At 45.9% G+C, this 12,977-nt stretch overlaps 1 protein-coding gene, 2 long non-coding RNA genes and 1 pseudogene across 4 annotated transcripts; 2 read left to right on the top strand and 2 right to left on the bottom strand.

Moving 5' to 3' along the window:
- Positions 1 to 1,128: 1,128 nt before the first annotated feature.
- LOC140221946 (uncharacterized) lies at positions 1,129 to 9,787 on the bottom strand. The gene is made up of 2 exons (XR_011897474.1): positions 9,522 to 9,787; positions 1,129 to 1,353 (listed from the first exon to the last, which is right to left on the bottom strand). It is a non-coding gene; the product is annotated as an uncharacterized lncRNA (long non-coding RNA).
- Positions 4,136 to 5,545, top strand: LOC117853303 (protein ALP1-like; annotated as a pseudogene).
- LOC117844891 (uncharacterized) lies at positions 5,960 to 10,365 on the top strand. Of its 2 annotated transcripts, XR_004637951.2 has the most exons (4): positions 5,960 to 9,173; positions 9,549 to 9,638; positions 9,781 to 9,861; positions 10,186 to 10,365. It is a non-coding gene; the product is annotated as an uncharacterized lncRNA (long non-coding RNA). The 2 variants fall into 2 exon arrangements; XR_011897473.1 differs by having other exon boundaries at positions 5,966 to 9,173; positions 9,781 to 10,284.
- Positions 10,366 to 10,586: 221 nt separating this feature from the next.
- LOC117844883 (4-hydroxyphenylpyruvate dioxygenase) lies at positions 10,587 to 12,415 on the bottom strand. Its single transcript, XM_034725710.2, has 2 exons — positions 11,201 to 12,415; positions 10,587 to 11,007 (listed from the first exon to the last, which is right to left on the bottom strand). The coding sequence occupies exons 1-2, from the start codon at positions 12,286 to 12,288 to the stop codon at positions 10,821 to 10,823; spliced, it is 1,275 nt and encodes a 424-aa protein (XP_034581601.1). The 5' UTR covers positions 12,289 to 12,415; the 3' UTR covers positions 10,587 to 10,820.
- Between the last annotated feature and the right edge of the window lie 562 nt (positions 12,416 to 12,977).

Raw genomic sequence — 12,977 nt, 5'->3', positions numbered from 1 at the left:
TTTTTATGATTATTGATAGCTTGAGCCATTTTCAGGTGATGCTGACTTGGTTTCATGCAATTTGTTATTTTGGTTACCTTTTGTTGCTCAAACCTGACCCGTTAATTATTCATATTGTAGATTCATGGTTTGGTAGACATCCAAGTTTGCTTGAACTGTGGTTCTCTTTGCTATCTTCATCTATCTTGACTTTTCCAAGTGGTTAGTGTCCTTAGTACCATGTTCCTGCTGCATTTTACTTGCCAATGTTATGCAAGTAATGTCATAATTATGTTAACTAGGTTGCTAATTACCTTATGAACTCAATGTAATTTTATTCCTCTGTAAATTGGGATCACGATTATATTGTTGACCTTCCTAAGTACTTGTTATTTAATTCAATTTCAGTATCCTTCCTTTTATCTATGCATTTCTAGGCGCCTAGGTATGGGGTAACCTTCACAAGCACCTGCTTGTGATGAGGGAATCTCTCCCCTGTCCAAGCTACCAAACACCATCTCTAGATGGCAGTTTAGGTTAGTTATGGGGGCTCACTGCCGGTCCACTATAACAAATACAATCTCAATCCAGCTAACACCATGGGGTGCAAGATTTGCCAATCAATATCTTTGCACCCTATAAACCCAGCCCGTCTGGTTGGAGCCTAGCTCACGAGCCCGACTGAAGCTACACAGGCTTCCAAACGCGCCCACGGTGACCCTGCTCGTGCAAAGCAAGCGATGTGGGACTAATCTAAATGGTTCCATGATATTGATATCCCTCCGCTACCTCGCAGAGTCGCAGATACTCTTGTTGTCTAAGCCCAGCCCAAAAACGAAAACCTGTGGAAAGCTGAAGTGGCTTCCGATTGGGCCCATGCATCCTTTAAAAAAGCCCACACCAGCAATCTGAAAGAACAACAATCTAAGGCCCATGAATTATGTTGTGTTTTTGCTTAGCCAAATCTCGTTGTTTTTGAAGGCCTTGGGTCTATTACAAATTTCTTAGTTTCCGTCTTTCTAGAATCTGATTTGAAGCGAATCCAAGGCTTGATGTAGAAGCGGCTAATAGGCTAATAGTAGAGGACTCAATGAGGAGCTCCTTTGCAGGGAAATATAACGCCCCGCATTTTCACTACCAAAGCAACGCTTTCTCGAATAATGACCCTAATCAGAGTGATGCAGCAGAACAATAGTTAGGACTTTACATTATTCATTACATTTCAACATAAAAGAGCTAACTAATATTACTTAAAAGAAATAAAATAACAACTTTATATCAAATTTACATATGTAGTATTTGTCATGCATTCTTGACTTGGCACCTTTTTATGTACATCGTTTGTTCTGCAATAAGACCATCGTCTGTCGTCTCCTTTTTTATTTGAAGGGGGAGGGTTAATAGCAAGAGTGAGTACAAAGTACTCAGCAAGTACGTAATAAATCGAATGAAATACATGTCTAAATCATTTGTCATCTCCATCCTTCAATATAAATCATTTATAAAAAATGGCATATTTTAGAAAGAGTTATTAACAAATCTACTATTCACCCATACTAATAGAACCTCCTGTAGGCTCCCATAGCCTCCCGTAGCCTCCATACTAGGAGACATGACGTGAATCACGATTTAACCCTGTGCAGGTTTGTGTCACTTTACCCATGGTCACCCCCAACCAATTTGCCATCGCATTTCCTTGATGCGACTCATGGTCAAAATACCAAACTTCCCCACTTTCGTATATTATACATCCACATCTTAACCACGTGAGCTAATATATGCGCTTGGGTGCACTTCATCATCACCTAAATGAGCATAGCCCAAACCTCTCCTATAGGAAGTGTATAAGAACTTGATGGGTACTGGACTCGACTTGTTTCAAACAAACCCATGGTCGGCATGATAAGATACGGCACACAAGATGAGTGAGAGAGGTTTAATCCTTAAGTTTAGATATGTAGAGAGAGTCCGACCCATCCCTAATTCATCATCACATTTCATGGACCCTCCCTACACACCATGTTCAATTATCATCCATACACCTTATCCATCCCAAACCATCGTCTCATTAGGTTTACTTTAGAAAATAGTTTTTGATGCAATGTTTAAAAAGGATTATCTTTTCAAAAAGAAATCATTATATCTACCTAACTTGCCCGAGCTCCCAAGAAAAGTTCATCTCTTAAATGCTTGTCTCCATGCTTTCCATGTTTTTGTAAATTAACAGGTATAAAAGAGCTTAATTACATTACTGCAAAATTTCTATACTGTGCACAGTTATATTTGTGTGGCATTTGGTCAACCTAGAATTATTGGATTTGAGGTCAAGTACTAATATAATAAGGGCACGTACAACAGGCTGTTGCGAGCCGTCTGCAAGCCGACACTTTTGCAAAAAAGACCTTCTCTCGCCGAGGCGACGGGCGCGCCGTCGCCTCGCGAGACGACGGCGACGTCCCGTGCTCCGAGGCGGGTAGAGACGGTTCAGCAGCGTTGTACGTCCCTCGTCTCCATCGACCGCACGCGGATCCCGCGCGGACAGCAATTGGGCGCGCGTGGGATTTTTCCGCGCCAAATCCATCTCCTCCTCCTCTCCCCGCGTCGTCGCTTTCCCCACGCTTCGAGCAAACTCTGACAGGAGCATCTCCGCCGTCGTTGATTCGACCTCCGCAGGTGCTGAATCGACCTCCGCCGCTGTCGACTCGAGCTCCGCAGGCGCCGAATCGACCTCCCGCGCGGACAGCAGCTGATCCCCCCTCGCACCATGGCCGCGCCGCCATTGCCGGTGAGGTTGCGGTCTCCTCATCGTCAGGGTCGGAGTCCAAGTCAGGGAGCGATGACGAGGATACGGAGCGGGAGCGGGAGCTAGAGCGCGTGCTGGCCGACGAGCCCTTCGGAGAGTTGCAGCGCGCGGGGGCCGACGGGTCGCTCGCCTTGCAGACTGCCTCTGCGGCCAAAGCAGCTGCAGATAAGAAGGCTCGCAGGAAAGAAGGCTCACGATGCCCAGCTGCTGGAGATGGAGATAAGCACGAAAATGCGGCTACCGAAACTCAGGGAGGTGATCCAGGTAATCTAAATTATTTAATCCCCAAGGGGAACCTAAATTATCTTTCTGATAATAAATGATCACTTGATCGAGATCATCACTTTACCTTGTTGATGGGTCTAGTGATAGCAGAGCCTGTAATAAGATTAACAATTTCAGGTCCAGACCAGTTCTAGCTCCAATTTCTCACAACTAGGTAGTAAAGATTTACAATATTCAGGTCCAGAAGTATACGGTTCATGGTATTAACAAGTTAACTGTATTTTCAGTAAGGAAAACAGGATAAACATGCTAATTTATGACTAACTAAAAGATACAAACGAATTGAGATGCAGGACATGCCATCCATTTCTAATATGAACAACCAATCTGCAGTCTCTAGACTATGCATCAACATGTATTTTACAACTACATGTATTTTACAACTAGCATAAAGTGTTGTGCCCTTATCTCTTGAATGCCCTTCATCTGCATGCAGTACTGATTTATGTTTGCTTTTTTACTTGTATTAGATTATGGAGATGAGTTCCTGTTAGCATTGAGATGAGATGAGCAGCTACACAGGTTTATTGTTGATATCTGAGATAAGGTGGCCAAGCTATTAAACATATATGGTTATGGTTCTTGTTCATGAATCATGAGATGCCTGTCATTGTGCATCCTGTCATGAGATGCTTCGAAGGGAAAATTTAGATGGCTCTAATCTATGGAAAACTGAATGGCAGTTGCACTAATCGGATAGTAACATACTACTTGCTGTGATTTATTTCTAGTGAACTGAACACTTGTTGTGGTCTTGGCGTTTCACTAATCAGATAGTAACATATTACTTGCCCATCAGTGTGAACCTGTGCTTGAGGTGTGAAATCCGTAACTTAGGTGTGAACCCAACATATTGCTTGAGGTGTGAAATCTGTAACTTAGGTGTGAACCCAACATATTGCTTGAGGTGTGATATCTGTAATTTAGGTGTGAACCTGTGCTTCAATTGTGAAATGTGTAACATATTCCAGTATAAATACATGGCCATCGGTGGCACTATGCATAGATGCTTCTTTTCTCCACGTTCCTATCAATGTCAACTCAATCCACTGATGAAGAACTGGAATATGAAGCCCTGCCCGGTGATGAAGCACCTGATGAAGCTATTGAAGATGATGATGAGGGCCTGTCCGCTGAACATGAAGTCATCGAAGAAGATTTTGATCTAGTGGAGGTATATACGCTTGAAGATGTCATTGCTGAGGACGCAAGATTAGAAGAATTTCGGAGGAAAATCAGCGACAAGATTAAGGCTAAGTTTCAAGGGGAATCATCTGAACCACCTCGCCGTCGCCGTCGCCAAAGTGAGCCGAGAAGGTACATACCACGTAATCGAGAAGCTGGTCACGACGATCTTGTTGCAAATTATTTCTTTGCAAATCCTATCTACACCGACGAAATGTTCCGTAGGAGATTCCGGATGTCGAAACCTTTATTCCTCCGAATTGTGTCAGAGCTTAGTAATTGGGATCCTTTTTTCACCCGAAGAGTGGATGCAACCGGTAGAGATGGACACTCACCCCTTCAAAAGTGTACTACAGCTATTCGAATGCTAGCATATGGCTCACCGGCTGACCAACTTGATGAGGTATTGAAGATTGCAGCAAGCACATCTTTATTGTGCTTAGGAAAATTTTCCCAAGGAGTGATAGAGTGCTTTGGTGCGGAGTACATGCGCCCTCCGAGAAGTGATGAACTTGAAAAAATTCTACAAGATAATGAGTCCCGTGGTTTTCCAGGTATGATAGGAAGCATTGACTGTATGCACTGGACGTGGAAGAATTGTCCTAAAGGTTGGGCCGGCATGTTTACTCGTGGTGATAAACGTGTTCCTACTATGATCCTTGAAGCAGTTGCATCACGAGATCTTCGCATATGGCATGCATTTTTTGGTACTGCTAGGGCCTATAATGATATCAATGTGCTGAATAAGATACTGCTATTCATTGAGGTGATAAAAGGAGAAGCCCCTAGAGTACAATATATTGTAAATGGAACGCAATATGACACAGGATACTATCTTGCTGACGGGATTTATCCAGAGTGGGCTGCCTTTGTGAAGACAATATCAAAACCTCAAACGGAGAAGCACAAATTATATGCACAACATCAAGAAGGGGCAAGGAAGGATGTCGAGTGCGCATTTGGTGTCTTACAATCTCGTTTTGATATTGTTAAACGTCTGGCACGGTTATGGAAACGGGATGATGTTGTTAACATCATGCAAGCTTGTATTATCCTCCATAATATGATAGTTGAAGATGAGAAGGAATTGGTCAAAATTCCATTGGATTTGAATGACAATCCGAGTGCAACAATTGTGCTACCACCGAAGTGAGGACAAGTGATGATCCTAACCCATGCTTCGTAGAGGTACTTCGGAGAAACAAGGTTATCCGTGGTCGCTCTACACACAAGCAGCTCAAGAACGATTTGGTTGAGCATATTTGGCAGCGTTATGACCGCAAGGAAAACTAGACCTACACGGGTAATCTATTGAGTCTTTATGACTAATATATTGAGTCTTTATTATATTATCATATTATGTATTGCAAAGATCAATTATTATAAATATATATTATATTTATATTTCTATGTCAAATTCATGTGTCCATAATATGAGGTAGCATGCATTGCATTGAGTGAACAAGCAACAAAATGGCATACATAGATCATATTTATACCTAATCACCTTGATTTGAATGAATTAAATAACTTGCAGACAACTTAAAAGACACATCATTGTATAAGCTGTCGGTTTCACTATCTATATATAACTTACAGACGGCAGCCATCACTGTCTATATATGACTTACAGACGGCAGCTGCCCTAAGTAGAGATATATCGCTGTAAGGATCGCTGGCTCCGGAGCCTCTCCGCCGCTCCCGCCTGTTGCGTCACGCCGCGTGTCCACCCAATGAGATCATACTGCGTGTCGCGCATTAACGTGGCTGCTCATCGCGTGTGCTTGACGCGCAGCAACAGAATCAAGCAGTCAGCCACGCCACTTGCTCGCCGCGTGTCCATAAGTCCATAACCAGGAGAGTCGTCCTTGCATCTCCACCAAATCGGCGACACGACACAACGCTTCGTCCTCCTCGCCCTCCTCATTTGCAAGGAAAAAAAAACCCTCGACGTCGCCGCTGCTCGCCGCTTTCTGTCCACCGGTGGGATCCAAGCCCGTGCAAAAAGGGCTTGGCGGCGGGTAGAGTTCCGGGGAGGCGGATGGGCAGACGGAGCTGCTGGCGCAGTGGGTGGCCACAAGCTGAGGAGGACTGCCTCAACTGCTCATGGCGGCAGCGGCCATGTGGGGCATCGCGATGCCGGACGGGAGCTGGTCAATTGTCGCCTCCTCCGCACGTCGTTGCGCCGCTGCCGTCCTCCTTCGAATGGGTGCTGCAGGTCCGTCGGCGTCCTCACTTGTGAAGCCCGCCGCAGGGCGCCCGAGTTCGCCGAGCGCGGCGCCGCGCTTGCCCGTCGTGCCTTTCCTCAGGTCCTACCTCCCTTCCGTGTGCGTCCATGTCCGGGCGATGCCGGAGTTGTGTTGGTTGTGGGCCATCAGGCGAGCAGGTGGACAGTGCGCCGCTCCGGTGACCGGTCCCTTCCTTCTGAATCGGCAGGCATTTCCACTGCCGAATCAGGCGTCGCCATCTACGCATCGACGGTGTTCTTTCCCACTCTCTGGCCTCATGCTTCTCAGCTATGCTGCTGCCGCCGGTCTCATTTTTCCAGTTATTATCCGAATCCATTTGCTCGACACAATCTTTTGTTCCCCTTTAGTTCTATCTCTTCTCAGTGTTCGGAAAAACTCAGATGTGGCTACATCTACGTGCTACTTTGTTCATTGTGACGCGCGCAATCATCTCAGCAGCTTCATTTCAATATGCTAATTTATACCGCAAATTCCTTGCTGTAGTGAAGATGGTTATGTGCTGTTTGGATCTGGGAATGCTCTCTGGTTCTGGGAGCTCATTTGCATCTGTCAACGGTGAGAAGAAGCTACTGTAGTTATGATTTATTAGTTTACATGCCACTAAAACCTGGATGTCAGTATTACATGGTCACCAATTTAGTTGCCTTTTAATTATTATGTCAAAACCTGAATCACGATGTGGCAATGCTGATTGGAGCTGGGTGCTGCACTGAATTGGAATGGAAATCGATCGTCTATCCCACACTGGAATTTCTCTCTGTCCTATTATCATTATTCAGTGCTACACTGCTACATTACATTTAGTTAGGTGCAGTCAAATTGATTGCTTTAAACTTTACAGATACTTAGTGTTTCCTTTACAAGTTTACTTTTTTGCTTCGTTCACATTGTATTTATAGTTCAGGACTTCAGGTTTTGCTTTGTATTACAAAACATATGTGTGCCTTTTGAGTGGAGCCTGAAAGTATGCCTAAATGTTGGTCATCTCGGTTGCTTTTCAGTACATTACAGAGCAGATAGCTCTGTTTCTTCATGAGCTACGTTATGTTTCTTGCAAGTTATGCAGTGCATATGGCCATTCCAGCGCCTGCAAAAGTGGATTTAGTTCATGCGGCTACGTTCCTGGACATGGTCAAAGAAACACACGAGTGAACTCTATTTTCTTTTGTTAAGAATTTCAGTTTCATGTCATTGGAAAGGTCGGAATTCTGAAGGATATGGCCTTCATGGATTTGTATAGTTTGGCAAGGTTGAAATTCCACATAGATTGACAGTTGAAGTGTTATATGATTATTATTTAATTTTTGTAGTTTTCAGCAATAACGGTGAATAGTCTGCACCACGCCCATACCGGTTTACCTTTCCATCTTCAGTTTTCCATTACAAGTTCGTGTTACCACTGTGTTACTATGTGATTGAAGCCACGTATCACATTGCCAAATCACAGTGCACACGTGCAAATTCTCAGTCATGTATTGTTCAAACAGATTTATTTCCATTGTTTTGTGTTGGGAGTCTGACATTAGCCTACTGCAGTAGAGTTTATCTGACAGTAGTTGGATTCTTGCTTACTTAATTCAGTTCCATTAGTTGTGTATATGTGAAGTTTCTCTGTGCAGTGTTGCAAGTTCATTAAAGGTACCTCACGATCGTCCCAGGTTTCAATTGGACAAATTTAGATGACTATCTTTTTTATATTGTGATAAATTTCCACAAAATGTTAAGGTTTGTAGTCGGTTCTAATATGTTGTTACTACAGAGTGTTAAAATTCTTACTCCGAATATCTCACAAGAAACTATCACATTCCTTGCTGTTTTTGATCTATATGTTGCGTGGGTTGCTGATCAGAGGTCATAAAGTTTCTACTTTGATATAGTTTGTCACAGATCATTTCCTTTTTTGCTTCAGATGAAATCACTAATGTACAACTGTAAGAGGAAATGATCATTTGCATTATTTTCTTCGATTACAACATGGCCATCTATTAAGATTTAAGTTTGACTGCATATGAGCGAAAAAACTACCACATTTGTGTTCAGCTCAAATTGAAGTTGTCCACTGATCATTGCTGCCTACTTCTCTTTTGCTATGCAGCTTATATTGCTTCGAGATAGAGTTAGACAAGCATAGGCGTGCAGCGCTGCAGTATACGGGCGCGGCGTAGCGCGCCTGCCATCCTAGTTTATATGCAGCTAGAAGTCTTAAGTTGGATTAATATATTTAATCAAGTTCTGTTACAGGCTAACATCCTTGTCAAAGCACCATTTCCTTTTGTTAGAAGACCACTCAAGGACGTGCCCATATGTCAGCTCTTTGGCCTATCTTTCCTCTGTTTCTTTTCCCCATTCCCCTCTCCCTGCGCCTACAGTTCTCAAGCTACTGCCCTCAAATCCACAGCCATGGCTGTAAGTTCTTGGACGATTACTACTCCAACTCAAGTCTACAAGGGTTCTGGATGCTATTTATCCATTTTTCCCCTTCGATTTCTTCCTCTCTTGTAATTGTCACCTCACCCTAGCGGCTTGTGCAGGATGGGCCGCCGACGGCGAACCGGCCATGGTGCTGTGGCCGGCGAGCTGTGGTGCTGTGATGGGAACCAAGGCCCATTGCGTGTTGCAGGAGCAAGCCGTGCTTCATCTCAGGCTGTGGCATCAACTTCTAGACTCTGACAGTGAGTGTTCCTATCATTCATCTCCCTTCTCAGTTTCAGTTAGCTCACTGTGTATTCTACAGCTACAACCTGAGCGTTGCTCCATGTGCAAGTTACTCGTGCTTCTTCTTTAGCCTAAGTTCCAGCATTATTGTGCATGCTTGCAATTAATAAAAAGGATATTAGCTCTTGCACTGTGAAACAACTAGCACATCTACGTTCTTGGGAAAATACATTACCTTATCCTATTTTTGACATGCTGTGCCAGTAGTGATAGCTAAGTAAAGACATCAATCTCTAATGGAAGGTGTTCTATGATTTTAGTTCTATTGAAGCAAAATCGCTCTAAGCTGTGAATGTGAACCTTACCTTAAGCTTGATGGTGTCTAACTGCAGACCTTAGCTTCTGATTCTCCTACAAGATCTTCACTCCTTGGATGGTCTTTCGTCTTGATCAGCTCGCTCTCTTCTTGACTTCCTCATCTGGTGAGCTCCCTTCTCCTCCACCGTGTCTCTCTCTATGGGTGGTTGTCACCAGGTTGTTACAGAGGGGTTGGAATGGCTTGATGGTCCTTCACCATCAAGGATTGGATGCTTCTAAAGTGGTTCTTGGTGTGCTCTGCTGCAGGAAGGAACAAGGAGCTTCTATTTTGTCAGTTCCATGGGGGAATGCTCACTCTCTCCTCCACCTTGTACTGAAAGCCTTGCAGTTACTGCCCTTTCTCTCTCTCTCACCAAGCTGTTGTCTATCTCTAATTGGCTGTTGGTTTGCCATGTTCCTGCTGCCAACCTTTGATTGGCTGGTAGAAAACTTGAGTCTCTCATTGGTTGGCTAAAAGGGTATTGCACTATTGTTGCTACAAGTTGGCCGGCTAGGTGCTCTGCATTTAGAAGTTCATGGCAACGCCTAGGTGCATGCACTAGTCCAGAGAGTTGGTTGCATGATAATCAATTAGACAAAACTGTAAACAAGATGTGTTTAGGGTTTTAAGTGAGTTGTCAACTTATTACCCTCTTTCTTTTTCTTGTGCAGGAAATATAATATCTTATATGATCAGTGTCATTGTATTTCAAGTGCAAGAGTTCTGTATATCAAGGTATTTTTGTAGTACTTATGTATATTCTTGTATTATATATGCCTATTGTGGGGAGATTGAAACCACTTGTTTTTTTTATCACTTAACTAAATGATGTTCAGCCATTTAATTACCAATTAAGCTGCAGACCGCGTCCTCACACCTCCTGGACAGTCTGAAACGTTCCAGGTGTTAGGCCAATCTAATATGAATTCATAGCATATGTAGATAGAGAGTGCCTCCAATACATTTTTTTTTGAAAATTCAAACTCCATCCCACAATGCTGCGAAAAAATCATGGAGTCGCTGGCCATCCGCTGCCAGTCGTTTTTGCTCGCCCCCCTGAAACAAGTTTCGGTTGTCTCTTGCTTCATTTTTTTATTTCTTTATTTAGGCATTTCAGCAAACATGTAACGTACCTTCAAGTTCCGTCTCTTATCACCTCTGTTACACCGGTTGTAGCAACATATCTTCATATTCAACTATCTATTACTACATCGGTGTCTGCATGTCAAGTGTTCCAAGGAACACCCTTTTTCTTTTGCACCAAGATACAAATTACTAGAACTGCTGTCCTTCTTCAAGTTGTATTCTAGGATCCCTGAAGAGCATCAGCTTGCTTTGCTTCAAGCGACTTCTCGTACTCCTCGAGGGATTTGAACAGCTCGGAGAAGTTGCCCTTGCCGAACCCGCCGCAGGCGCCTCTCTGGTAGTCTAGCCCCGTTTCATCCTTCTCCATGCACCCGATCCTTTGGATTATCTCCAGGAAGAACGTTGGCCTGAATGACATAGCTGATCCAGTTAGAACCGGGAAAGGTAGAGGAATAACAATAGCACGATGCAGTCAGGAATAACAGGAACGCTGAGTCCCGTATTTAGCTAACTACAAACCTGAAGAAATTGCTCCTTCCAAATCCTGCATGGCTGCATGCATAATGCAATGCAAAAGCTGGGAAAAGGTGACGTTTTTACCTGTCCCCCACTGGCTTGGTGAAGATTTGGAGCAGCACCCCCTGGTCATCCCTGTCCACCAGCACCCCCAGCTCCTGGCACTCTTTGATCTGCGCCTCCGAGAGCACGTCGCCGGCGCGGCGCCTGACGCCGTCGTAGTAGTTGGGCGGCGGCGGTGCCAAGAACTCGAACCCGCCCATGGCGGAGCGCGCCCGCATCTTCCGCAGCGTCCTGAGCACGTCGTCGCTGGCCATGGCGATGTGCTGCACGCCCGGGCCGCCGTGGTGGTCCAGGTACGTCTGTATCTGGCTGCGGCGCTTCGTGCCGTGCACCGGCTCGGTGAGCGGTAGCAGCACCGTCTCGGAGTTATTGGCGAGGACCACCGCGTTGAGCCCGCTCTCCGCCGTGCCGACATCCTCCGCCGTGAACTCGGCGAACTCGTGGAACCCCGTGAACCCGGCGACGTACGCGGCCACCGGCGCCAGCTCCGGCAAGCTGCCGACGATGTGGTCGAACCTCCTGAGCCCGTAGTCCAGCGCCCCGGGGTTGTTCACGTTCTCGAAGCCCGGCAGGAAGGGCGCGTCCTCGGCGTCCGGGTAGCTCACGTAGCGGAGGACGACGTCGCCGTAGAGCTCGACCTCGGCGAGGCGGAACCCGAGGCCGAGCTCGACGGGCTCGAACGCGGGGCGCGCGCCGGCGGCGACGCTGGCGCGGAAGGCGTCCTCGGCGTCGGCGACGCGGAGCCCGATGGCGCGCACCGCGAGGCCGTGGTCGCCCGCGAAGCGCCGCGCGGAGGGCGCGGAGAAGGACGGCAGGGATGCGGTGGCGGCGTCGACGCCGTGCGCGTAGGGCGCGGTGAAGAGGAACGCGAGGGAGTCCGAGCGGAGCAGGAGCGAGGCGTGCGCGGAGTTCCCCGTGGAGTGGTCGGAACGCGCGGCGAGTGGCGCGCCGAGCGCGAAGGAGAAGCGGCCGGCGGCGGACGCGGCGTCGGCGCACCAGAGCTCGACGTGGTGGAACGACAGCGCGTGGAAGCGGTCGGAGCGCGGGTTGGCGCGGACGAAGCTGCGGTGGCCGACGGTTGCGGCGGCGGCAGGTGGTGTCGGGGCCATGGCGTTCGGCTCTCTGAGGTGTGGCACTGTGGGGCGTGGAGCGTGGTGGCGTACCTCAGCTTGCAATTGTGCATGCGGCGAGTGTGGAGATGAGCGAGGGGGTAAACAAAGGGTAGAGAACTAGAGATGCGACCACTTGGGGGATTCTGGTTGTTGATGTGGTCGTTTGGTGGGTGGACTAGCCACTGGTACACAAACTGGTGTATCAAAAATTGCATTAAAAATATAAATGGATAGATTATATATTTATAAAATTTGAGCTTAGGACAAAAACTTGTGGAAGGAGGGAAAAGAGAGACGTGAAATCAGCACTTCAATAATTTGTTCAGGATCATGTATCTTTTAGTTACATCTGTGCTCTTCATATCAGATCATTGAACACTTTCACCAAAGGGTTCATTGTTACTCTTCATTGAGTTTCATTCCAACCTCAATTTCCATCATCCTCCCAACTGAGACTGTGTGGGAGTGTCGGAGCATGTACGTCTACGATGATCCTGGCGTGATCCATAATCTTTGTTTTTTAAGTTTTTTTACAACTTCTTATTTTTAAAAGTTGCTATAGCTTATTCATAGAATTTTTTTAAATGTCTTTGGAGGATAGCTTTTCCCGAAAATATTGTTAGGAGAACTTGACACACACCTTTTTTAATATAATTTCTCTAGATAACTTTTTTAGCACTCTTGAG

This window comes from Setaria viridis, chromosome 1, assembly GCF_005286985.2.
Source record: "Setaria viridis chromosome 1, Setaria_viridis_v4.0, whole genome shotgun sequence".
In the NCBI taxonomy this organism is placed as follows: domain Eukaryota; kingdom Viridiplantae; phylum Streptophyta; class Magnoliopsida; order Poales; family Poaceae; genus Setaria; species Setaria viridis.
This window is presented reverse-complemented; position numbering and strand designations above follow the sequence as displayed.

What these genes read in the sequence shown, in the direction of transcription:
- LOC117844883 (XM_034725710.2), bottom strand. Translation starts at nt 12,288, where the DNA reads ATGGCCCCGACACCACCTGCCGCCGCCGCAACCGTCGGCCACCGCAGC. An exon ending in ACCAAGCCAGTGGGGGACAG is followed by an intron (nt 11,008 to 11,200) that starts GTAAAAACGTCA and finishes TATGTCATTCAG; the next exon opens with GCCAACGTTCTTCCTGGAGA.